Source organism: Pseudochaenichthys georgianus, chromosome 9 (assembly GCF_902827115.2).
Source record: "Pseudochaenichthys georgianus chromosome 9, fPseGeo1.2, whole genome shotgun sequence".
Taxonomy (NCBI): Eukaryota; Metazoa; Chordata; class Actinopteri; order Perciformes; family Channichthyidae; genus Pseudochaenichthys; species Pseudochaenichthys georgianus.
Window position 1 is genome coordinate 25236030 of NC_047511.1, and position 26790 is coordinate 25262819.

The 26790-nt window shown below is 40.2% G+C and overlaps 2 protein-coding genes across 4 annotated transcripts in view; one reads left to right on the plus strand and one right to left on the minus strand.

Moving 5' to 3' along the window:
- Positions 1–16510, minus strand: part of ipo11 (importin 11) — a 153535-nt gene extending 137025 nt beyond the window's left edge. Inside the window, exons 1-5 of the mRNA XM_034090923.1 lie at positions 16383–16510; positions 8991–9140; positions 5104–5204; positions 3243–3315; positions 705–908 (exon numbers count right to left, since the gene is read on the minus strand). Coding sequence (XP_033946814.1) covers positions 705–908; positions 3243–3315; positions 5104–5204; positions 8991–9128 — 516 coding nt within the window. The 5' untranslated portion in view covers positions 9129–9140; positions 16383–16510. The remainder of the gene's footprint in view (positions 1–704; positions 909–3242; positions 3316–5103; positions 5205–8990; positions 9141–16382) is intronic.
- hsd17b3 (hydroxysteroid (17-beta) dehydrogenase 3) overlaps positions 1–26790 on the plus strand; it is a 63237-nt gene that overhangs the window by 33778 nt on the left and 2669 nt on the right. The window contains exons 1-5 of one of the 3 annotated variants that reach the window (XM_034090924.2): positions 17239–17442; positions 19419–19465; positions 19768–19843; positions 19986–20093; positions 20231–20298. In XM_034090924.2, coding sequence (XP_033946815.1) covers positions 17292–17442; positions 19419–19465; positions 19768–19843; positions 19986–20093; positions 20231–20298 — 450 coding nt within the window. In that variant the 5' untranslated portion in view covers positions 17239–17291. Of the gene's footprint in view, positions 1–17238; positions 17443–18417; positions 18474–19418; positions 19466–19767; positions 19844–19985; positions 20094–20230; positions 20299–26790 lie in introns of those variants that run through there. The other 2 variants (XM_034090926.2, XM_034090925.2) reach the window with 2 other exon arrangements.

The window sequence follows — 26790 nt, forward strand, 5'->3', positions numbered from 1 at the left end:
GACTTTTATTTTCTTAATGTCTGTCTCAATCCTTTCCCTGTTGGTCTTTTTGATATCCCTAAACCCTTTATCTTCATGACCAACTGCTGAAGTCTTCTGTTCTTTGAAACCATAGATGGCAAAAAGTGAGCCTTTGCACGACCTCTCTGAAAGTTACGTTAAGTCACACAAACTACGGTATCTATTACACAATCTCTCTTACACACACACAACACAGACACATTTGTTCCCAAACATGTCAATCTCGCTCCAATCATGCATGACAACAGACACACAGGTATGCACAGGGAATCTGGCCATACATCTCAGATCTGACATGTATCATAGAGCAGCTGAACAGCATCTCCTAGAGGACATTTCTGAAACTGAAAACCTGCAACTGTCAAGATTATTTTATACCGAAAAAGTTTTAGGGGAAAAACAACTAGGAAAAAAAATAAAATGACAAAGTCGGAGGGCAGAACATGAGGAAGGAAGAAAAAAAAAAAGAGAGGGGAAAAGCAGCAAAGCAGCAAAGTTCAGTAGACAGAGTTCATGTTTTATTTTCTCTACTTATTGACCTAAAGTCACCTTGTCTTCAGGTGTGCAAAGCTACTGCATCAAGGGTAGTGACAATAAAAGCCATAGAGGAATGGTTAATGACCACAAATGACAAGAAATTAGATTCAGGTATTAGGTCGAGAAGGTGTTGAGAATAGACTTACATCCTGGAAAAGCCGCCGGTCCTGTGCCAGACGTTTGGACGCGAGGGTTTTGGTGACATGATAGAAGGTTAGCAGCGCTCTGTGCTGCTTTAGGCCGTCCTGACCCTTTATAGACTCCAGCAGAATGGGGATGAGCTCTGGCCATTGCCTGGGGCAGTCCAGACGGGCCACCTTGGCTATCAGCACTGCAATCTGAGTCGCTATCTGTTGGAAAAACAGAGCGAGAGAGAGAGACAAATGACCAGAGGCAAAGCATAAACATAGCAGAAGGTGCTTTTAAATGAGTAGTTTGGACAAGGAAGGCACTTTCAATTGATATAGTATCATATTTATACAGCGTAGTGTGCATCCTATCCTGTAATCATCCCCTGTTAATGATGGAATCAGTCACACAGAATATGTTGTTTTTAAAGTGCTTTAGAAGAGTTAGATGTTTATAGCGTTTACTGATAGAAATGTTTGAATTGAGTATTTGAAAATCCTCTTTAATAACCCATTTCATTATGTTTTTGTTTTATGTTTTATTGTTGACAAGAATAGTGGCATAAAATCCAGTAAAATCAGCAGGCATAGTTTATTTGTCTTAACATATTGAATATGTGGTGCTGGATGGTAACAACCTATAGCCAATAATTTGCCCTGTTTTAAGAAACACCGTTTAAACTAATGTAGCCTAACGTAGCACCCCTGCAATGATCATGCCTTTATAATGTGGCTTGATTTTGAAACGTGTTGTGATTTACAGATAAGCTTCTCTAATATCTTGTCCAACCAATTTATATCAGTATGGAGGGACATAAAGATGATGGCCCTGACACCCTATAAATCAGTTAGCTTGGAAATGATATTATAAAGGGATTGTTTTATAAGAGTACTTTGAAATCTATTATATATTCAACTTTACTTTAATTGTTTTTGCAGATGCAGTTTTTTAGTCTTTTATTCTCAAATAATTTATGTAGCACCGATGGCATTGTATCCACTTTTTATTTGCTCATTCGACCCCCATTATCATTAACAGCACAACCCACAATCAGTAACAAGACAAAATAATGAGAATGAATTGCATCGTCGATAAAAAGCATGCTTCAATGCTTCAAACTCCTTAGCAATCTCATTAAAAGGAATGATAAATAATCTATATGCATGCACATTTAATTGTAATTGTCAATAAATCATCACGTTTGAAAGAGCTGGGTAAGTTCAAAACATTAGCCTGTATTATGGAACTTATAAATATAAACTTTCCACACGACAGTGAAACACCCACACTCGCATATATAACCCCGATTGGTTGGAGGAGAGGCTGTAGCAGCTGAGACTTATGCACCTTTTTTGCTTGCGATATGGAGCCTATCAATCGTGATGTTGGAAGCTATCCCTCAGAGATACACAAGCTATAGGAACCAGGATGAATGGCCGACATTCAGGGCCGCCTCTCGTCTCCTCTCGGACTGATGTATTACACACCGCTTGATTCTGAATTATTTGTTTGCTGCGCCATTGCACTGAGAACAGTTGAAACAATGGCCAAACAACCAACTTTATGTTTACATATGCTCAATCAGTGTCTTTATCCATCTATTCGTACATTATTCTTTATTATATTGATATAACTTGAGTTTTTTGCATAAGCCAATTTAGATCATTTGCCATATTTAGCATATATGCATTTATAATAATTTCGAACAGATGTCCAATGAGAGTTGTCAATAAAGAGTAATAAGAGAAATGGAATAGGTTAGGGGCCGCTTCAATCATGTTATTCAAGGCATGCACATTGTTTTATTGTGGCAAAAACTCTCCATCATCACAGAAACGGCCACGCTGTCACATTGAACCTAAGAATGGCATTCTGAGGGCAATTCTGATTGAGTTAGTGCAACATCTGCATTAAAGCCATCGTAACATTTGTCGATGTAAATTGGGTTGGGGTGAGAACATATTTCACTGCCCAGACACCGTACCATGGCACACCGCCATTAAAGAGCAGTTGGGATTGTAAGGAGGGTGATGTGTGACGATGCTATAATGCATTCCAAAACGGTACAAAGGCTTTAGGTAATAGACTACATACACCCATTTTAGAGATTGATCATGGTTCTTCTGGATGCAGTTTACAATGGCGTGTGTTGGATAAAAAAAAATAGTTTTTTCCCTAATGAAAAGTCTTACTTTTTAACATTTTAATTAAGTAAAGACAAAAATAAGAAATGCAAAAAATGAATTCCCTGTTTTCCCCAGCTGCCTGTGTTGCATTCTGTTGGGAGGTACAGCTGGTCTGATCCGACTAAATCTAAATGCCATCAGCAAAATCATAATAGTCAGAAGGTGGTTGAAATACCAATGTATTGCATAAGCAGATGTGGCACCAACAAAATAAGCATACTACAGTTTTGGAATCACTGATGAAGTAAAACACAGAAAATAAAAAGGGGGATTGAACTCAAAAGGTTGTATGAACCATTACTTTGTAAATTGTTTTTTTTTTAATAGTTAATGTTGCTTTAAATCAGAATAAATCAAAATTCCACCAACCTGATTGACAGGCTCATTGAAGTTTGTGATGAGGCCAGCTCGCAATGACATCTTCTCCTCTTCTGATAATGCACTGTAAACAATCCAGAAAGAATGAGGGAGAGTATTATTTGTATTAGTTGGGATAACACTCTCTGTTACCACCTCATTATCAGTGATATACCATTATAACAGTCATGCTACAGTTGGGTCAAGTTTACTAAATGGATTCAAGATTTTATTTAATAAGGATGCTAGAAAACATTCCACTGCAAGGTGAGAGTGCTAACTGCTGAGTCACAACTTCACTGATAATAGGGTGCCAGTCGCCGAATGCAGCTCGAACACCAGAAAGATCAAAGAGACTACTTTAAATTTCATCTCAAATTCTGGACACGCAAACCTCATACCTTAAGATGGGAAAGATGTGATTATGACATCCATCTGCCAAGCTGTTATGGGATCAATTAAATCCCTTCATAAAACCTGATAGTGCAGGACCTGCCAGCTGCCTGATTTAATCAGAACGCTTTGAATAAACCCCTGCTCTCCTCAAAATCCTATTGCCAAGTCTGCATCATGAACCTGAGGTTTTGCAAACAGAGTAGAGGGGGATTGACAATCTGTAAAATAAAACGTTCCCCATAATTGAGTCTGTTCTGCCTCCGACGTCAAATGCTGCTGAAGCTAGAAGGAGTGGGAGAGTGTTTGATATGAGAAAGAGTGAGGAATGAAATGCGCTGCGACCTCAGGCAGGAGAGAGGACATCTGGGTGGAAGAAGACGCATTACTATGGGGGGGCGTGGGAATTAGTAAAAACAGACATATATATTTTGGGAATTTGGAGAGGGAGGCAAGAGAAATATAGGATAAGAAATTAAATATATGTTAACATAAACTAGGGTGTGCCTGTTTTGTCAGTAAAATAAACTACAACTTGTGTTACTCTTTGGTGTGGTTATTTTTAATACTACAATATCAAATACAAATCTAGGCAAAACATAGCAGCTTCTTCTTTTTCATTAAGGGAACGATGCCTCACATTATCCAGGGATGATGCATTGATGAAATTACTTGTTCAATTGTACCTGGACTAGGAATGTTTTAAGACACCATAGCACATTGTCCAGATTCTTGCAGAAAGGGGTTTTACACTATTTCAGCACGTTTGATTCATTGTGGTGTAGGTAATGGTATTGTGTAGGTATTATAAAACCGTACAATACATTATTGTATGTCACAGTGTAAGCTTCGTGTAGAAACACCACATGGTCTTACATTGTATCCATCTGCTTGATGAATGGCAATGGGACAAAGGCAATGATCACCGAAATAACCCCTGAACAAAAGGCCTTGCACAGCACTTCAGCAATTCAGTTTAAAGAATTACTAAAAGAAGGGAAAAAACTTTTGTAAGAGGAGAAAACTTTAGAAACAACGAAAAGAATAGCAATAACGTTTAGGTGGTCAAAGAGTGGCCATCGTGCTGGGGCAGAGCTGATTACCTCTGTCCAACTGCTGAATTTAAGAGCAAATGTAACAAAAGCCAGCCAGTCAGGTCCCAAAGACAGGCGATCGGCAATCTTCCACCAGACAAAATACAAAAGAGATATGAATAATCAGGATGAAAGGAAAACAAAATAATGAGAATAAAGCTGTGAAAAGTGAAGGAGGCAGAACTGCAGACGTAAGCTATATGAAGAAGAAGAAGAAGAAGAAGAAGAAGAAGAAGAAGAAGAAGAAGAAGAAGAAGAAGAAGAAGAAGAAGAAGAAGAAGAAGAAGAAGAAGAAGAAGAAGAAGAAGAAGAAGAAGAAGAAGAAGAAGAAGAAGAAAGTAAGGCTGACAGTAATATGGCAACATGAGGGACAAGCAGGCACTTACTGAGGCGCTACTCTCCTCCAATATCTGTCGATGCCATTTTTGAAGTACAGCACAGCGAGCCACCTGACGTTCACATCCAGCATGTGGTTGTTGAAGATATTCTATGGAGAAAAGATAAATACACACATGCTTTTCTTAACTCAAATGGGTAATACCAGGCAAGGACAGACTCCGTATAATACTGTGTGACAGCTCAGTCTATGCTAGACAAAACAATGTCTTGACACGATTTTTGCATGATGTATTTAGGGATAAACATATAGAAAATAATACATGTTACTATGAATGGAGTTGGGCTCTATGCTCAGAACTGGGCTAATTCCTCTACTGAATGAACAGAGCTAAAAACTGAAATACATCTTCTCATTTACACCTAGCTGAGACAGTTAAACACATTTCCTAAAACATGTGTTTTTAATATTCCTTTAAGGATCAACATAAGCTGTGTGATTAATATACAACAAATGTTATGTGCTGTTTAGGGTAGGGAAAAGACCGAACACTAAGCTTTGTTCAATTATTATATTTCTCTGACTTTAACATACTTCTTAAACAGTGTCAAATACAACCAGTGTTTTAAACATCTTTCAATTAATACATTTAAATAAAACGATTCAATGAATATTTTAGTATTAGTACTAGGGCTGTCAGTCGATTAAAATATGTAATCGCGATTAATGGCATGATTGTCCATAGTTAATCGCAAATTAATCGCACATTTTCTATCTGTTCTAAATGTACCTTAGAGGAATATTTTTCAAGTTTTTAATACTCTTATCAACATATGAGTGGACAAATATGCTTTATGCAAATGTTTATTATCATTTGAACATTACAAATATTCACCTCAATTCAACCAGGAACCTCTCATTCAATAATACAGTGAGAGAGTGTGTGTGTGTGTGTGTGTGTGTGTGTGTGTGTGTGTGTGTGTGTGTGTGTGTGTGTGTGTGTGTGTGTGTGTGTGTGTGTGTGTGTGTGTGTGTGTGTGTGTGTGTGTGTGTGTGTGTGTGTGTGTGTGTGTGTGTGTGTGTGTGTGTGTGTGTGTGTGTGTGTGTGTGTGTGTGTGTGTGTGTGTGTGTGTGTGTGTGTGTGTGTGTGTGTGTGTGTGTGTGTGTGTGTGTGTGTGTGTGTGTGTGTGTGTGTGTGTGTGTGTGAGTGTGAGTGTGCTGACTTTTCGTACAAAGTCCCACTGTCTGGCTGCCTGCATAAAGTCAAGTGCTCGGCGCAGTTGTCGGCGAAATGTCGCTCCTCTGTTTTCATTTAAACAGCTCCTTATATCCGTTAGCGCAGCTAGCTAGCACCAGATGCTAACAACAACAATAATACACGTAAGGTCTCTCTCTCGCTCACTCGCGCCACACATACACAAACCCTCCCGGTCCTCCCGATGGCCAGTCAGGGCCTGCCGGTGTGCGTGGAAGTGTGGTCTGCCGCAAGCGGGCGGCAGGAGCGGGGCTGTCAGCATCAGCTTGTATATGGTATTTTAAACTCGATGCGCTCTGAAACTACGGGGCGGCCGAGGACAACAAATACACATGCGTTAATTGCGTTAAAATAATTAGTGCCGTTAATTTTTTTTGCGTTAACTTGACAGCCCTAATTAGTACACAAATAAATTCTTAGCTGCCTGCCCTACAATACCTTCTTATTCCGTGTTCTCCAACCTCTCACTATCTTGTGTTTCTGTGAGTTATTGTGCAGATTGGAAAAACTCTCTTATGATTGTTTGACTTAAAGGTGGGGTAGGTAATTTTGGAGAAACCAGCTCGAGTGCGCTAGAATTTGAAAATACACAACCGGAAAAAAAACGGCCACTTCCTTACAGAGCCCCTCCTCCAACACACACGAATGACACATGACCAATGAGGGCACGAGATAAGTTTGTGCACAGATGGAAGGCTGACAGGCAGGTAGGCCATCCAGTTATTTTAGCCGGCTAAAATGATTGGTCGTGCTTTTTACAGTACTACGGCTTCCACAGATGACATTTTGCTATGGATTTTTTGTCAAAGCACTTAAGATATTCATTGCCATCGGGATGTTAAGAGCATTCCATGGAATATAACAAAAAGCGTATCTCGAGCCGGTTTCTCAAACTTACCTACCCCACCTTTAAGTTACTTAAAAAAACTAGTGCTACAGAAAAGAGCATAAACCCAACGTTGTCCTGATTTCATGTACCATACACTAGTGCTGCACGATTAATCGAAAAAATATCGTGATCTCGATTCAGACACCTATGCGATCTCATTTCTAAATTACGGCGATCCTATAACGTCATGCTGATTTTTTTATTTTTTTTTATTTTTATTATTATTTTGCTTCTGAATAATACCAACTTGCAATGTCAATCATACTTAAACGATGTAAAGCAAATATACTCTATACATTTAACATTAAAGTACCATGATCGCATGCAAATGGTAGTGTTCTGTCTGTCTCTCCTCCTCTCATGCAGTGTTAACGCTGCAGCCACTAGGGTTGCCAGTTTTTGCGGAAGGAATAAACAACCAGGTCTATGAAAACAAGCGCAAAAGAACATGAGCACTTTAAACCTATACATGTCGGGTCGGCTATTTGAAAATAACCTATCTACAAGCTCACAACCGCAACAACCATTATTACTTACTACCAAGCAACTTCACAGAAAGATAAGCCCAATGTGGCTTATAATAAGTATACCTGGCAACACTCACTGACTGCAGCACGTGAGGGCAGGAGCCGGCAGTATGTTTACAGAAGTGTTAGCATTAGCACTGATTAGCAAAGAGTGACGAGAGCAACTAGTAGTACAAGAAAAACAGAAATGAGTGACACAGAAATGAGCGACGAGGAGGTCGAGGACAATGACAACAACACCGATGAAAATGAGAATGTCGACATGTTGGTGTACTTAGCCAAGAATCTTAAAGTGCAGTAGATGGACTGTGCTAGTAGCTAGGCAGCTAGGATTTATTTACATTTATTCTGAAGCTGTAACTTTATGTTCTGTTCCGTTTCTATATTCAGTACTGACTGCAGTATTTAAGTTAATCCTTTTGATTCAGTGACATTACTACTCAGTGGAGTCTAGCACTTTGTTTAAGTTTATGTTTTTTTCAGTACAAGAACCTTTAAGTGCAGTAGTTGAACTGGGTGCTAGCCGGCTAGGCTTTTTTTTAATATTATTATTCTAAAGCTGTGACTGTTTTGTTTTTATATTCAGCACTGTGGTGAGGTATTTTGAGTAACTTAAGTGCATTCCTCCCTGTAACAAACAGGTTGGTGTTGTTGTACAGTAGTTGGGTGTCCACTGTGGACAGATGCTACTGCAAAGTTTACATTGTATTATTATAAAGCTGCAAAAATTCTATTTTTTATGTTCAGCACTCAGGCAGCAGCAATATCTTTATTTTAGTTACTGTATGTTTTGTTACCAGAGAGACTTGAGTTTAAGTCAAGCACTTTTTTTTAAAGCCACAGTAGTTGACTGTCAAATTCATTTTAGTTACTCTATGTTTTTGCTACAAGAAACTGAGACTTGGATTTAAGTCAAGCACTTTGATGTTGATGGTGTCTGTTTAAAGCCACAATAGTTGGCTCCAGGTGCCACATTTTGAATGGAGTAATGTTTGTTCAGTATTCAGCAACGACAGACAAAAGACAAAGTTATGTTTTTGTTACAAGAGAGACAAATGTTGTCCGTTTAAATTCATTGTACTCACGTGACGTCTAAGAGCAAGAGTGCATTAAATATTTTCATTGAAACTATGAGAATCGTGATCTCAATTCTTATGGAGGAAAATCGTGATTCACATTTGAGCAAGAATCGTGCAGCACTACCATACACCACACATTAATGCTTTGTTAGTAGATGTATTCTACTCATTTGAGAGCACCCTCACCAGGAGGACAGAGTAGAAGCCTGGCTGCGTCTCCCACTGTCGGAGCTGCTCCTCCGCAGGCTTCAGCTCAGACGTGTCCTGACTGGTAGCTTGGGTTAAGGCCTGCAGCACCACTGAACTGGCACTGTCCATATCCATCGATGGATATATCTGCAGGGGAATATGAGAGGCGGGGGGGAGGAGGAAGGAACAGACAAGAGAAGAGTTTCATTGTTTTTGTGTGAAGTTCATTCTGATTTGAGGAAGAACAACATTTTTTTTTTTTAAAGTTTAACCGTAGGGATAAACAGCAGAAGAACATTTCAAATGAAAGGCAGTCAAAACTAATCTACAAAGATTGTCAGTCATTTTGTCTGGTTTTATCTTCTCACTGTTATTATATATCAAGCAGTATTAAAATCACACATGAATCTTTGGAATAAAGAAAAGAACAGAAGTTGACATAATAAGTCGCGGACATTCATTTCGGAAAATGTTTGTCTTTCTCACATGCCTGCCACGATGGTCCTTCAGAATTGTTTTTTAAACTCTAATGTCACTTTCGCGAAGTTTGCTGGTGACTCTAGAACAGCTGACAATGTATAGCCGCGTTCACACTGCGGTACTTTTCCCACAAAGGTTCATGCGAACTTAGTTCATGCTCGCGTTCACACCAAAAAGAGCCGGTACTAAAAGTAGTTCATGCGAACCTTTTAATCCCCTCGAAAGTCCCTGCTAGAAAGCAGGGACTTTCGAGCGGCTCTTTTTTGAGAAAAGAGCTATATTCCTGATTGGCTGGGCGAATTGCAAACCACTCCCCGTAAAACTCCCAAAAAGTTTTGTGAAGCCGCCATTTTATTATCCTCGCATTAGCATTAGCATTAGCCCAGCGCAGAAACGCAGAGAGACTAACTTATGGCAACACAAAATAAAACATGGGAGCGGTGGAGATGAGGAGGTGTCGGCGTTCTGGCGATTTACTCGGAAGGCTTCAGTAGAAGCTGCTGGGACTCCCAGCAGCTTCTACTGAAGCCAGTCCCCAACTCCGGGGACTTCCGGCCGGGGACTTTGGGCGGCAGTATACGCCGTGAAGTGGGTTGCGGCCTGCCAGTAAACCCAAAGCAGAAGAAGAAGAAGTGACGTCAGCGGCTTCATTTGCCTAATCCACCCCCAGGGACTTTTTCTGATGTGAACGCGATCTGTACTTAGTTCATGCGAACTAAAGAGTTCGCATGAACTAAGTTCGCATGAACCTTTGTGGGAAAAGTACCGCAGTGTGAACGCGGCTTATGTCTGTTTATTAAGAGGAAAAGGTGCTTGGTATTTTTATTGTTGTTACCATCAGGAAATGTACAGCCAAATCCAGGTCCACCTAGCAGTATTAGTCAAATAGCTACTCCTGCTGATTTTATATCTAGATCTGGGCTAGGTTTAATTCATTTAAATGTGCGTAGTCTGTTACCTAAATTAGATTTTGTCCGTATTTGGGCGAGTTCGACTGATGCTGATGTCATTGTCTTATCAGAAACGTGGCTAGATAAATCCATTTTGGCCTCTGACATTTACATAAATGGTTACAGTGTATATCGTACTGACCGGCCTAAAAAAGGTGGTGGCGTTGCCATTTATGTGAAAAATAAGTTTTGTGTAACTAATATGGTTTCCAAATCTGTAAACAGCTAGAATTTTTAGCCGTGAATATTGAGGTAACAAAGGGTCAACAGGTCATGGTGGTGGGCTGCTACAGGGCCCCCTCGGCTGTCAAGGACTCTTTATAGTCATTGGCAAAACTGTTATCACAACTTTCCTACAAGGAAATAGTGCTGCTTGGTGATTTTAATTGGGACTGGTTAACTTCTGTGTCAGAGGATTTTAAAAACCTGTGTACCTCTTTGAATTTTACCCAGATTATAGACAGTCCTACTCGCCCAAATATTAAGTCCCCAAACAAATCCTCCTTAATTGATCTAATTTTAACAAATGTTCCACATAAATACTCATCTGTGGGAGTATTTGCTAATGATGTGAGTGACCACTGTGTTGTATCCACAATTAGGGACACTAAGGTCCAAAAGGTTAAACCACGTATCATCACAAAGAGAGACAAAAAACACTTTGTGGAGCAGGGTTTTTTACATGATCTGTTTGATTTTGATTGGGGTAAAATCAATCTGTGTGCTGATGTGGAAACTGCATGGTCTTATTTTTATCTTGGTTTTATGAAAATTATAGATAGACATGCACCTCTGCGTAAATTTAGAGTGAAGGGACGAAACAATCCCTCGTTTTCTGCTAAGCTGTCCAGTCTCCTTCATGAGAGAAATAATGCTTGGGATGAGGCTAGGAAATCAGGCTCAGAGGTAGAATGGCTACGTTTTAGGCAGCTAAGAAATAGCTTCACATCTCAAATAAAAAGTGCTAAATCAAAGTACTATTTGTCAGTTACCACAGAAAACCTGAATAATCCTAGGAAATTTTGGAAAGCCATAAAATCGATTTCCACTGGTGATATCCCAAATGAGCTACCTCCGTGCCTTACCACAGCATCTGGCATTATATCAGACAGGGCTACTATGCTAAATTGCTTTAATAAGCATGTTGTGTCTTGTGGCTCTCTGTTTGATTCTATCACTGACTGTACTTCTGCTTCTGTGAACGCTCCAATCCTTGACTCTGAACAATGTGGTCTGGAAAACCCTTTCAGTTTTACTCCTTTAACTATTGGTATTGTTCATGAAGCATTATCCAAGTTAGATCCTAGGATACCGGCTGGCCCGGACAACTTAGAGCCTTTCTTTTTAAAGATAGCTGCAGATGTTATTGCTCCACCTCTTACTTCTCTTTTTAACCTCTCCCTCAGCACAAATACAATCCCAAAAGTATGGAAGTCTGCTTATGTCTTGCCTTTACTGAAAGGAGGGGAGGCAACTATTTTAAATAACTATAGGCCAATCTCTAAATTGTCAGTTCTGGCTAAGGTGCTCGAACGACTTGTGAGTGAACAAGTAAAGGAGTTTTTATGTATAAATGATATCCTGTCTAATAGGGGTGTAACGGTTCACAAACATTTCGGTTCGGTACGTACCTCGGTTTTTAGGTCACGGTTCGGTTCGGTACGTTTTCGGTACAGCAGAAAAAATTATCACAAAACATAAAAAAAAAAATTTTTATTATTATTAAACTGTGAATAATGTATTCACTCAAATAAATACAAAATATAATAAAATAAACATTAAGGTGCAGCTTTTCGATGAACTGAAATAATCTGTATTTGAACTGTACTGTACTGTACTAGTACCTAAGCAGCCAGTTTGACATTATGACTTGCTTGTCATTGTATTTTCATGTTTTTTTAAAGAAAAATGTACTTGTCCACATTGCTTGCCGAAAGGGCAGATCTGCTGGCACTAGCAATGTCTCCTGCCGTGGAGAACACCCTCTCGCTAGGGACAGAGGTAGCAGATACAGCCAGGTAGCGCTTTGCTAACATGGCAACATAAGGATATTTGCCGTTTGTAATAGCTTTGGCTCGGTCTGAAGTTTTTGCGAGTGGTGGAGGCTTAAATGCTAGTGGGAGTTGGGTTTGCACTTCAGTCTTTTGGTACTGGTGATATTCACGTTCGGGTGATGCCTTTTCAAATGAGTGGGCAAGTTTGATGTATTGCCAGCCGCGTAACCAATGTTAGTTGAACAATGCCGACAAACAGCTTTGGTTCGGTCCACCTGTCTTTGTCCGTCATCCTTGTACGTAACTGCGAAACCAAAATGTCTTCCAAAAAGTTGTTCACGTTCTCAATTTTTTACGTTTAAAGTTATATGCGTTCGGTACACACGTGTACCGAACCGAAGGGCCCGTACCGAATAATTTCGGTACGGGTACGTGTACCGTTACACCCCTACTGTCTAAACATCAGTCAGGATTCAGAAAGAAACACAGCACCATCACTGCGACAATGAAAGTGGTAAATGAGATTACTAGTATTTTAGATAATAAGCAGAGTTGTGCAGCTCTGTTTATTGACCTTTCCAAAGCGTTTGACACCGTTGATCATCGCATTTTAAAGCAGAGGCTACTCAGTATTGGCATATCCAGCCATGCAGTGGGGTGGTTTGTGAACTACCTCTCTGAAAGGTCCCAATGTGTTCATTTTGATGGACTGTCTTCTGAGTGGTTAAACATTTCTAATGGTGTACCACAAGGTTCTGTTTTAGGACCACTTTTATTCTCCATATATATTAACAGCGTAGGTGATAATGTGGATGAAGCTACTTTACATTTGTATGCGGATGATACTGTGATGTATTGTGCTTTGTGCAGGTCCCTCCATTAAAGAGGCTGTTGTTAAATTACAGGCTGTTTTTAACACTATTCAGACTCAGCTCTCTGAATTAAAGCTTCTTTTAAATGTGGATAAAACCAAGGTAATGCTCTTTTCAAAAGCAAAAAAGACACCAGAGCCTGTTTTAGATATTATAACTACGCAAGGAACAAAACTTGAAGTTGTTTCCTGTTACAAATACCTTGGTATCTGGCTTGATGATTGTCTCTCTTTTAAACTTCATGTCAATAACCTGCTTAAAAAACTGAGGGTTAGGCTAGGGTTCTTTTTCAGAAACAAGTCCTGTTTCTCACTTGAGGACAGGAAAAGGCTAGTCACTGTGACCTTTTTACCTGTGCTGGACTATGGTGATTTGTTGTATATGAATGCACCTGCCAATTACCTGAGCAAATTGGATGCTGCGTATCACAGTGCTCTGAGATTTGTCACAAATTGTAAAGCGCTTACACATCACTGTACACTGTATACCAAGGCAGGTTTACCATCACTCTCTGTACGGAGGCTCAGTCACTGGTACACTTTTATTTATAAAGCTATGTTGGGTAAACTCCCGTATTACATCTGTACTCTGGTAAAGCAGAAAGTTGCGGGCAGCTATTGTCTGAGATCGCAGGATGTGGTCTTGTTAGATGTGCCAAGAGTGAGGACTGTCTTAGGTAAGACGGCTTTTATGTGCGCAGTTCCACTTGCTTGGAACAGCCTACAGTCCAAATTAAAATTGAGCAATTTTATTTCTCTCAATGTTTTTAAGGCACGTCTGCATGAGATGCTTTCTGACACTATGGGTGTTTGTAAGTGTTGGTGAATATGTAAATATGATGTACTCTATTGTTTGTTTTTATGTTGTTTTTATGTTTCATGTGGAACTAAATTGATGCAGGTCTCCCTTGTAAAAGAGATCCATGATCTCAAGGGACCTATCTGTCTAAATAAAGGTTTGAAATGAAATGAAATGAAGGATAACAAACCCTTTATCATTGAGGTCCTAGCTGTAAAAAAAAAAAATTGGATAACTGATGAACAAAAGAAAATCGATAATATTTGTTACAAAATACAGCTAACTTCTCTTCGTCAGCTTTCAGTGCATTCCCAATTGTTTCAGAGAGTATATCTGACAAGAGTGAGAACTTTTATAACTACAAAAGAAAAACATTATTTCTGTCTGTCAACTAATCATTAAAGGATATTGCAATCAGGAGTTGAGAAGTAATCCAGACACTATGTTAAAAACACAGTTTTCTTTTCAACAGCCATATCATCTAAATAAGCGACGGTCATCTGTGAGACCAGTAGAGGTAGTGTGGGACCGTCCGAGTGAGTTATCCTCAGTGAACTTTCATTAAGAGTGTGGGTAAATATAGAGCAAGGCTGCCATCTGCAGCACAGAAACAAATGTCCAGCACCATGATCTATTGGGAGCTTCCAGAAATCCATGTGAATTAGTTTGGTGACTCCACAGAAATACAGTAGCAGTCCTTTGGCCAAATATATGGCCTTCGAACAGGGACAGATTGTTTCAATAGGCAGTCTCTGAATTATTGATTCACAAACAAATCGTGTAGATAGACTGTAAAATTGTGTTCAGTTTATAAAGTGTGAATGAAGCAAGAGATGTACCAGCCTCTGTCTCTGGTGATATCAGAAGAGATACAAATTCACCTGCCAAAGATCATGCAAACATGATTACATTAAATTCACATGTGTGCTAATATTTTTGGTGGGATAGGCTGTCCCGGTTATACATTTTGGCATGGAACCATCAAATCCTGGTTTCAGAAACCTGGACAAGCATGTATTCAAGTTTCTAGGAACCCAAATATCATATTAGTTATTACATTATTCCAAAGACGACACATAGAATAGCCTAAATGTGTGTGATATCATGGTTAAGGAGATAGTTGTTTTTTGTTACTTTATGTTTTTGTTTTTTATTTATTTGATGTAGTCTGACATTATGTCAAACAATAATATCAGGCTATATTGGCTCAATTGTTTAGTGTTTCAAGGGAGAAAATAACAATCAAGGTCCCAAAGGCATCAAGGAATTGAGCAAACCGAAGCAAGTAAACTTTGAAAACACTAATAAAGAGTGTTTTCCAAATAAAGCCCATTATGTCACACCTTTCATTTCCACTACATCCTGTGTTTTCATCAGGTCAGTAATGCGTGTACCCTGATCAAATATGTAAGAAATATTGCCTGCTTTATACCTTTGTTAAAGCGATATACAACCTGTTAAACATTTAAAGTTGGAATTCTACTATACAAGGTACAACTAACACTTTATTGCTGTTGCAATATTCTAGCTAAATTTGTGTGAACTAACCTCTTAAGTCATCAATGTTTTGATTCTGTTATCCAATATTAGCTCAATATGGTGTTTTGCACATGCAATGCCCTCTAACACTAGCTAACCTAGTTGTCAGATGATGGCTGGGTGAAGAAGTAAGCTAGCGGCAGCAGAACTTCATCAGCTAGCTCATCAGGCTAAATGTTGATATCATTATCTACGAAGCGGCTAATTTCACCAAAGCCAATTCATCCTCTGTCGGGCCATATTACAATATAAGTGCAGCTATATGGGTCCACGGGTATACAGGCATACAAACGTTTAGAAAATGGTTTCCTCTGTATGACTGTAGTAAGTGTTTGCATGGATGTATTACACATTTAAAATGACACAACCCCATATGAAAGGAAGCGTGTCTATCAAGTGTCATATTTGGGTTTTGAAGTGCAGAGAGAACCAAAACAAGCTCAGTGGTAGGCTGTCAAAAGAAACCAGCAACTGTTCCATTACATTTTCATTATTTTAGATACATTGTTGACTTCATTAGACCTGCTGTATTGCCCATGTTTCTTTACTGGCCCTCTCTGCGTGTCATCTACAATTGAAATTTAAAAAAAAACATGAAAGGTGCGACACTGAGTTTCCAAATGTTGCAAACACCAAAGCTAACTTTGCTAGCTGGCTTAACTTATTCAACAGGGAACCAAGGGCCCACAATGTTTGTGATGCTAAATAACGTCCTCAAACAAATGTCTCAAAATAGAAACATAAAACGACACTTACCTAAAAGAATGACTGCAGAAAACAGAATCGGTGCTGTTGTTGTGGCTGCTAAAGCTCTGCTAGTGTAATAGGAGATGGAAACACACGCTTGTAGGAATGGCGCGAGCAACACAGCAGGCGCGCACTGATGACGCGTTAGGTTTGGCAGGCGTGCTTCGTCATGAATGAATGGAGCCATATGCTGTATGTGTCAACTTTGTTTGCATCCTAAATGTATGATGTTCACATATGTTCTTGAATAAATAAAGGAAGAAGAAAAAAAATACAATACTCAAGAAGGGGTTTATTATGAACAATTATGAACAAGGGTTGCAGGCATATCCCTTGCTGTATGATTTTTAATATCATATTCCCATTCTTTTTCAGGTGGATACTTAGACATGTTCAAAACCTCCACATATGAGATTTAATGTGACAACATATACATTATGTCACTCCGGTAAGCATTTGTGTCTTTGCACAGAACCAAAGTACAGGTACAGTGAGCATGCATACTTTAGCAACATAATTCATAGAAGGGCAGGTAAAAGGCAGGGTATCAACATTGAAGGTATTACAAAATAGTCATCAAGTGTTTTTAAGTGATTAAAAGAAAGCAGGCAGGTGACCGTAGTGTGTGCTTCTTGTCAAATAGCCCAAAATCTGACATTTGTATCAAAGGGATTTTTTTGTAACTATTAGTTTTATCGGCATCCTGCAATTCTCCATGCAACATTTCATCAGTTTTGAGGGAAATTTACATAGTATCTATGTGCGTGAGTTTAGAATTCTGTGGTGGGGGGGAGGAATGGGAGTGTCCTCCTGCTGATTTATTCTATTCATTCCGTCTTGCTTTATTTTAGGTGAATCACTCAGAGCAGACATCAACCTAGAGGCTCAAGCCAAAATAGTGTGTTGTGCAGGACAAGTATGGATTTAATGGAATTGTTTTTCATCACTCTTGGTGCTGCAGTAGTTGTCTTCTATGGAGTAAAACTGCTGCTTTTCAGTAGGATGCTTTTCCCAAAAATATGGTTTCCACTATCACAGTCTTTTTTTACCTCTTTGGGAAAGTGGGCAGGTGAGCTGTTTGTATGTGCATGTTCTATAATTTATGTTAGACCATAAGTCATATAGTGGATAATAAATGCTAGGACATAAGTTGTCAGTGACCCTTTTTAAAGGTATTATGTGGGCCAAAGAGTGCCTTTATTTGAGATACAGAGGTGAAAGACAGGGGGAAGGACATTGCCTGGAAGTCACACTTTTAACTACTTACTTCGGTGATTAAGCTCAACATTTGTAATTGTGTCATTATTATGGTGTTATGAGTACATTGCTATGCGTGAAGGTTAAGTGTCCAAATAGGCCTGTGCATGCAAATTGAACTGTGGCTGTATAGCCGTAAAAGATAAGGAACAGTTTCCATTTTTCAGACTAGTGTATACCTTTCTCTGTTGCACAAGATTACACTTGTTTAATGCACGAGCAGAGGCATGTTCTGACTTTCCCTTCAACTGTTTTGTAATGTGATAATATTTATGGTGCAACTGCTTGCAGCTGCTAACAGAAACAAGATCAATGTTTTTCATCTACAAAACATATTGCTGCTTGAGTGACACATATGAAAGAACATTTTATTCTTGGCTTACTTGCCAAATGCTTACTGGCAATGTGGTTGTAGTTAAATAATAGTGATTGTATATTTATTAACTGTGAATAAGAAAATAACAAACACACTACATAATTTGAACAACAGCATAAACTGCCTGACTACCCTGCATCATCTTTGTGATGGCAATGCATTAAGGGTAATATGACAGAAGGGATTTATTACGATAAGGAAAATATTAGTACTTTTACCAGCTGTTGCAAGGAATCACACTTGTAGGATTCCTACTAACTTGAGGACAGTGTCAGTGTATTTTAATTCGACCAAAAACATTCCTCTGCAGGTCCCAGGGTAGTCTCATTGAATTACGAAGCTCTCTTTAGAATCTTCTGAAGAGGTAATTCAGTCTCCCACAGTGCTTCAAAAAGCTCAATAAAAACACACTTTCTCAAGCCCACTTTCATTCCATTCCAGCGCAGAGGAATACAGACACCGGAACGGTATGTTCTAGGCTCTATACACGCTGCCTTCTTTATTCTTACTTGTCCTGACAATTTGAATACATTTGCATAATTTTGGATATTCAGATTGTAGCCAGTGCCCATCTTTTAACCTGAGTGTTCAATCCAATGTTTATATTTGAAAAACCTCCACCAGACAGAAAGCAGAGTCACAACAGAGAGCCAACAAAGTGATGAATGAAACCTATCCTGATGAGAAACTCATATTCACGACACAGATATTGTATTGCTTGTCCGTCCATGTGGTCGGACGTATGGGTACCAACTTTTCCACCTTTTTTCCATGTTTACTCTGATGCTTATATTTATCCTGATTAGTGACTCAGTCTTTAGTCAAGTTGATCATTTCTATCTACCATAGGGGTGTCCAAAAGGAAATGTCCTTGTTTTGTATTTGTTTTGTTGTCACTGGTGATCTCACTGTGAATCAGCATACAACATTGTAACTCTGGGAACAAGGAAACCCTTTTCTGGCACTGAGAAACTGTTTTCAATAGGGACTAGAATATGTATGTTATATCTGTGTGAAAAAAGATTATATTTTTTTAAAAGACGAGCTATTAAAACAGTACAGTTTATTATCACAGCACCTGAGATGCTGCACAGTAACAAAAAAATTTCAGGGTCAGGAGGTGATGGGAAAGAAGAACTCAGAAACAAACAGTTCCTCTATGTTCACCGCAAATATCTTATCAGAACTGAGGAACATGTTGTATTAGTACAACCTGTTAGAACAGGATGGGTTGGTAGTGTAAACAAACACAAATACAATCCCGGGATTTGTCTGCCAGCAGAGGAAGAGAGCCGGTGTAATGCAGCTCTGATTCACAGTGCACATGGCGTTAGGAATGGAAAGAATGGAAACTGCAGGAGAATATGATAACTGATACATTTCTTTCACTAAACCCTGCATTCCTGTTTCAGTGGTGACCGGTGCTTCAGAGGGAATAGGAAGAGCATATGCATTTGCAGTAAGTGATTCTTTAAATAGCCCTGCTTGTCTTTACCTATCATTTCTTTACTCTAAGTTGTAGTATAGGACACCAAAGTTAAACATAATAACTAAGAGAAAACACACGCATCTTAACATTTTGTGGTTAGCGTTTTTGTTTTTCAACACTTGGTAACAAAGGTTGTATCTATTTATTTCCTACCCAGAACATTATGCAGTTTAAGATATGTACTATTTTATGCACATCTGCTCATTCTTTTCTGGCAACTGTACATTTTTCATGTCTCTAACCGCTCATCACGGAAACATTGCTTCCCTCAGCTGGCTGAGAAAGGGATGAACGTGGTAATCATGAGCAGAACTAAAATAACACTGGACCAGTTGGCTGAAGAAATAGGTATAAACTTTCTATAAATACTTTTTTTGTTGTGACTGCTTTTAAAACTTGAACGTCATACACAAATATGCTGTTTGTCATCTGTGATCAAATAAACAATGTACAGTGTACTGTATGCTGACCCTACATGTTCTCCTTTTAGTTGATAACACAGGGCAGCGGGTGAAAGTCATTGTAACAGACTTCATGAAGGACAACGTCTTCAGTGAAATCGAGGATCAGATTAGGAGCCTCGACATTGGGGTTTTAGGTTGGAATATTTATTTTGTACACAACTACATGTAGTGATTGTATGATTGAAACATTAACAGCTTCCAAATACACAAGAAACATAATATCTTCAGATTCCTTCCCTGTTTCAAAGCAGATGTTTTTTTTGTTCCCCAGTCAATAATGTAGGAATGCTGCCCAGCTTCATCCCCTGCAAATTCCTTGAGACTGCACAGCTGGACCAGGTCAACAAATATATTTAACCTTAAGGGATACACACAAAAATGCATTGCATGTATCCTTTAGCTCTCAATGTGTTTAATGCAGTGGTTCCCAAAGTGAGGGGCGCGCCCCTCCTGGGGGGCACAGAGGCATGATAGGGGGGGCGCGAGAGACCAGGAGAGAAAATGGTTATTAAAAGAAAAATTTAAAAAAATCATAATTTGAAAAATTATTGATTAGAAAATAATATGATACAGTACAGTACTATTACGTCTGGGTCTCTGTGTTTCATTAAAGCTCGGCTCTGTGTGTGTGTGAAACGAGCCATTTTGTGTGCGTGCGCGAGAGACAGAGAGCGCACCGGTACCGGACATCGTTGTTGTTAGCTTCTGGTGCTAGCGAGCTACGCTAACGGATATAAGGAGTTTTTTCAACAACAAAGTGGAGGAGAGTCCTCTCCTGTCAGACTGAGAGACTCAGTGAGCTAAAGCAGGGGTTCCCAACCTTTATTGTGCGAAGGACCGGCAGATACATAAAAAAAAAATCGCGGACCGGTTGTCAATTTTAACTGATTTTAATATTTACTCACCACCAGGTATAGCAACAGAGGCTAATTGTATGTAACATCCTGAACAAATACTAGAACAATATGCATCCAAAACATATTAACAACGTTCAAAAAAGAACCGGTATCGTTTTTTGGTTTTTCGGAAAAACGGAAAACCAAAAAACCTACGTTATTCAGTTTTTAAACCAAAACGGGAAAACAGATAAATCAACGTTTTGGTTTTGTTTGTATGATTTACGGATAATCCAGTGATGGGAAAACGAGGAGAAGGCGCATTATGAAGGAGGTGTGTGTGTGTGTGTGTGTGTGTGTGTGTGTGTGTGTGTGTGTGTGTGTGTGTGTGTGTGTGTGTGTGTGTGTGTGTGTGTGTGTGTGTGTGTGTGTGTGTGTGTGCGCGTGCGCGTGTGTGTGTGTGTGTGTGTGTGTGTGTGTGCAACCTACCCTCGTTCCCCCAATAACTATTTTCTGTAAAATCTGCTACTGCAAATGGTGCCAAGGTGTTCTTCAATGAAGGTAACGATGTTCTTGTGGAGCCTGACGGTACAAGATTTAACATTGAGGTGTACAAGAGAATGTATTATCTACAAACAGAATGTAATGAAAATGATGTGTGTAATGTCAGTCATGATATTCAGACATGGCATGAGATCATGGGTCATTGTAATTACGAGGATATACTGAAGCTGCAGGCGGTAACAGTAGGCATGCACATTAACGGTGAAAAGCATAGACCTAACAAAGAATGTGATGTGTGTATAAAGGGAAAGTTCACTCAAACAAGGAACAGAGGTCCCACAGAAAAAGTAAAGACACCACTTGAGCTAGTTAACACAGATCTAGCCGGTCCAGTAAATAATGAGTCCATAGGTGGCTTTAAATATATGCAGTCTTTCACAGATGTGTATACAGGGGCAGTGTTTGTTTACTTTCTCAAAGCAAAGAGTGACGCACTTCAGGCCACAGAGAAATTCCTTGCAGATGTAGCTCCGTATGGCAGCGTAAAATGCCTGAGGTCCGACAATGGAACAGAGTTTACAAATAGAGAGTTTCAGTCACTGCTGAGAAGGAACAAGATCAGACACGAGACGTCCTGTCCTTACTCCCCGCACCAGAACGGGATAGCTGAGAGCAGGGCCGGACTGGGACAATAAGTCAGGCCGGGAATTATACACCCAGCCAGGCCACTACCAGTTTTTTTTGTGCCATTCTGCTGGATTTATTTGTAAATATTTACAGCGTAGCTGCCCATAGTGATAGCCCTATAGTTTAAATCTACCCAATAATAAACATATGGACAGTTGTTACTATTTAAAAAACTGTGCAAATGTATTTGGGAACCTATCCATGTGAACATATTTTAAGTGGGGGTGGACCTCAAATCCTCTAGGGGGGTCTGGGGGCATGCCCCCCGGTAAGATTTATTTTAAAATGTTGGAGTTTAATGCATCAACCTTTTGAGGGGAAAATAAAGAGACTACACCTGGAACACCTATATGAAACAGAACTGTATACATTTCAATAATCATAAAATCATGGCCATAACCAATAACATATGAAAAACACTGAAAGTTATTTATTTATTTATTTTTGGTTCATTTATAGTTGTGAGTGTGTCTGTGCTCCTGAATCAGCCTCCCCTGTCTCCCTCCTCTCCCCCCTGCTCTTCTTTGAGGCATCAGCAAAGACTAGTTTTAGCTCTCAACAAATTTTACAAGTGTATCTTACCTTCTTTCGTTTTATTCATGCATATTTTACTAATCACTCCGCCCTCAAATGGAAATATGGGTTTACATAAATGGTGACCAAACAGTTTGAGCCTCGCAACCGTGCTGCGCCACACTATGCGCCGCATAAGCGCATAGGTGCGCCGTATTTGCGGCTCCCTCCGCGAGGTGAGGCCCCACGCAGTCTGTGTGATCAGCCTGTAGGGAGGGACAGCCCTGTCGGCAGGCCACATCATGTGTGGACAGACAGCACCCTGTGTGAGGCAGACCCACATTTGCGCAGCGTTGCGTTCACAATACATTAAAAAAAAGGAAAATCGCCAGGCCAGCAGGCCACTTAACAGGCCAGGCCATCGGGAAACCTCCCGGTCCTCCCGATGGCCAGTCCGGGCCTGGCTGAGAGGGAAGGGCGCACTCTTTTCGAAATGGCTAGGTGTAAGCTAATAGACGGTAACTTACCTAAGAGTCTATGGCCTTATGCGGTCCAAGAAGTAGCTTACACCAGAAATCAGTGTAGAAATCAAGCACACGGGCACCACCCCATATACAGCACTGACAGGAAAAAGGTGTGATCTAGCCAGGATGCACAAGTTTGGGTCAGTGTGTTATGCTTACCAACAGGACAGAGGAAAACTCGAGTCCAGGTGTGAGAAAGGACTTTTTGTAGGGCATGACAAGGGCAGCCCCGCTTTTAGTCTATTATCCCGGTAAGGGGAAAGTGCAAAAGCACAGGTTAGTAAAGTTAGTCACAAAGACAACATGTGAGAACGAGACACAGACACAGGAGCCAGAGCTGGACTCCAGAGTAGGGTGTGAGAAAAGAGAGATGCCACAGCCTAGTGTACTGAGCACAGACATGCAGACAGAAGGTCAACAGCCACCGGAGGATGATGGCGAGAAGCACCCTAGGGTGACGTCACGTGCCTCATGCAGTGGGAGATATCCCCCCGGGAACATAAACCCCCAAAAGTATCTGAAAGACTATGCCCAGAGAGAAAGTGACGAGGATGACAGTACACTTACCAGCATAGATTACTGGTGAGTGGTGTACCTCAGACCTTTAAAGAGGCCATGATATCCCCTGAGTCAGGAAAATGGGAGAGAGCGATGGATGAGGAGATGAGGTCGCTGGAGGACAATCATACTTTTACTCTAACAAAGTTACCCGAGGATAGACAGACAGTGGGAGGCAAGTGGGTGTACTCAATCAAGGAGGGTATTGAAGGGCACGACAGGTACAAGGCCAGGTTTGTAGCTAAAGGCTACAGTCAGAGGGAAGGAATAGACTACGGTGAGACATTCTCCCCTACAGCTAATCTGACCAGTGTACGGGTAGTTATGCAGAAGGCAGCCGAAGATGACTTGATTTTACACCAGATGGATGTGAAGACAGCCTACTTGCACGCACCCATTGATATATATGGAACCACCTGAAGGTTACGAGAAGAAAGGAGAGAAGCTAGTGTGCAAGCTAGAAAACTCCATTTACGGCCTGAAATAGTCTGGGCGAAATTGGAACGAGATGCTTCATACATGTCTAATTGAAGACCACTTCATTAGATCTGTCATCAGAGAAGAAAAGATGACACTGGTTTACTGTCCTACAGATGACATGGTTGCAGACGCTATGACCAAGCCTGTCTCCAAACTGAAATTGAACAAATTTGCAGGGGTCATGTTCGGTGTGTAAAATATTGCCTATTATGCAATATTGACTGCCATGTTCTTTTGATGTTTTGAACTGTTATTTTTCTTGGAAAAGTTGTACAGTATACACGTCATTCATAAGTGGGAGTGTTAAGTGTAAGTATTAATATGTCTGCATGTAACTGCACTATAACTGTTCCACAGTAAGAGGGCGCTATAGGCGTAAGGAGGCGCAGCTATTGTAGCTGACGTCAGGTATCAGGTATAAGGGATTGTTCCCTCCCCTTCTATCTCTCTCTCTAGCTCTCATGGCGAGCAGGGGCCTATGCTACGAAGCTGGTTCAACCTAACCTGGATATGTTTGAGTTAGCCGGTTGGCCTAATCCAAAACATACGCGCTCTCGCTAAACGGTACTACGACGCGGGTTATCAAGTGGATCGCTCAAGCCAGCCGTGTCCTATCTAGTTAGGTGCGCGTTCACATGAAAGGGGTGGTATCTGGAGCATTCGACCAATCACAAACATGGAGAAGCATATACTGACAGCGCAGCGTCATACTTTCTGAATAAAAAGTGAACTTTAATACTAGTCAAAAATGAAGAAGTTAAACTTTAAACATCCATGACTTAAACACTTGATCCAGGATCAAAGCCACAGAGCTGCACCTGCAAGGTGAATACAGCTGGCAAAATAAAAAGTGTTTGAATGCGTACATTAACAGGTTTATGATATCACTGCCCCGTCTAAAACACGATCTGACTTTAATTACATTTGTCTCGAGTGTTTCGTCAACTTAATATGTTGCTTAAAATAATACTTCTGCATACGTGACACTGTGAGTGTTGCACGGCCAGATACGGCTCAGCTGACTCAGATAAGGAGATATATGATACATTATGAAGTGATATGCCGCGGACTGTACTTAATGTACTCTGATCCGGTTACTTATGTTGTGGCCGATATTTAAGTAAGCTTTCTTAACGCTAATGTTATAATAGTCAGATTGCTCTGAAGATGGAGGTGATATTCTATTCATGTTCACGTTCACACAGTCGGTGATTTTTGCCGGCCGTCTTTCCTGCGACGGCAGTTTTTCGGTATTTCCTTTCTCCTGTAATATGACTTGATCGCTTTAAACTCCGCACACTGAGCTCTGATTGGTCAGCAGGCGGTGCTTTCACTAAGTTGAGCTCTTAGCCTGCAACCTAACCTGGTCCCGACCAGTTTAGCTGCTTAGCATATATTACCATGGAGATCTAGCCTGCTAAAAAGAGAACCAGCTTCGGATGACCGGAAAGCCGGAGTTTTCCCTGAATTTAGCCGGCTAAGCGAAAATCCTGCTTCGCAGTATACCCCCCTGGTCCCGACCAGGTTAGCCGCTAAGCATAAGTTACCATGGAGATCTAGCCTGCTAAAAAGAGAACCAGCTTCGTAGGACCGGAAAGCCGGAGTTTCCCCTGAATTTAGCCGGCTAAGCGAAAATCCTGCTTCGTAGTATACCCCCCAGGTCAAGTGGTGCAATGCACATATGAAAATAAACCACGCCAGTTAAGGCTAAAGAAGAGCTCGTCGTCATGACCAGTTTATTGCTATACATGTGACTCTGTCAACAAAAGGCAAGGCAAGTTGAAAAAAATGAAAGACATTAAGAAAATGGCATTTAAAATCAGTCATTAAAAATAAAAGCTAATAAAATAAACATATAGCTCTACACCCCTGGCCGACATGTCCTTAAAATGAAATCCAAGTTTGAAATATAGGCCTATCTCAAATAATGTATGCACTGCCATTTCCCCACATAAACATAACAGTCTGCAATTAAACGGTTGTCTCCTGTGCGCTCCTTTTCCTACTTGGCGCACCGGTAACTTTCTCGTGCGCACAAGAGGCTGAGACCAGGCTGAGCCGCCGAATCCCTCGGAACATCATAAAAGCCATTTTCAACGGTTATCTGGTGAAAGATTAACTAGGCTACTGGATGAAATAATATGACTGGTTATTAATGTAAACAATTATTTCCGAGGCACACGTTTATATGATCATTATAGTTATAAAAAAATAAGAGAATAAATTAAAAACAGGTATGAAATACTATATGACAGTAAAACAAGAATAAAGCTTAAAAGGGTGATTTGTAAAATATCCATAAAGAAAAAGGAAATCTGTTTACAGTTCTGTTTCATATGGGTGTTGGGAGAGGTATCTATCTCTTAATTTAGCTCTCAAAGTGCACCAGATTGATGCTTTTAACTTCAATATTTAAAAATAAATCTTCCTAGGGGAGCTTGCCCCCGGACCCCCCTATGTAAGGTCCACACACCACCTATAAAAATAGCACTTTACCCATGCTTACACCTATATGCCGTGAGCTGATTATCGAGCCTTCATTGTAAAAGTTGCGGGTGCGTTGTGTATAAGCGTGGGGATTGTTGCAGTAGAATATTCCACTGTAGCGACCGGTACATTAATGGGAAACCCTAAATGTTTGAGCACCCTCTATTAAACGTCAAGCTACCCCACACAGCACCCCCAAAATAAATCTCTCGCGCCGCCACTGAGCCTGACTTGTGTTGGGG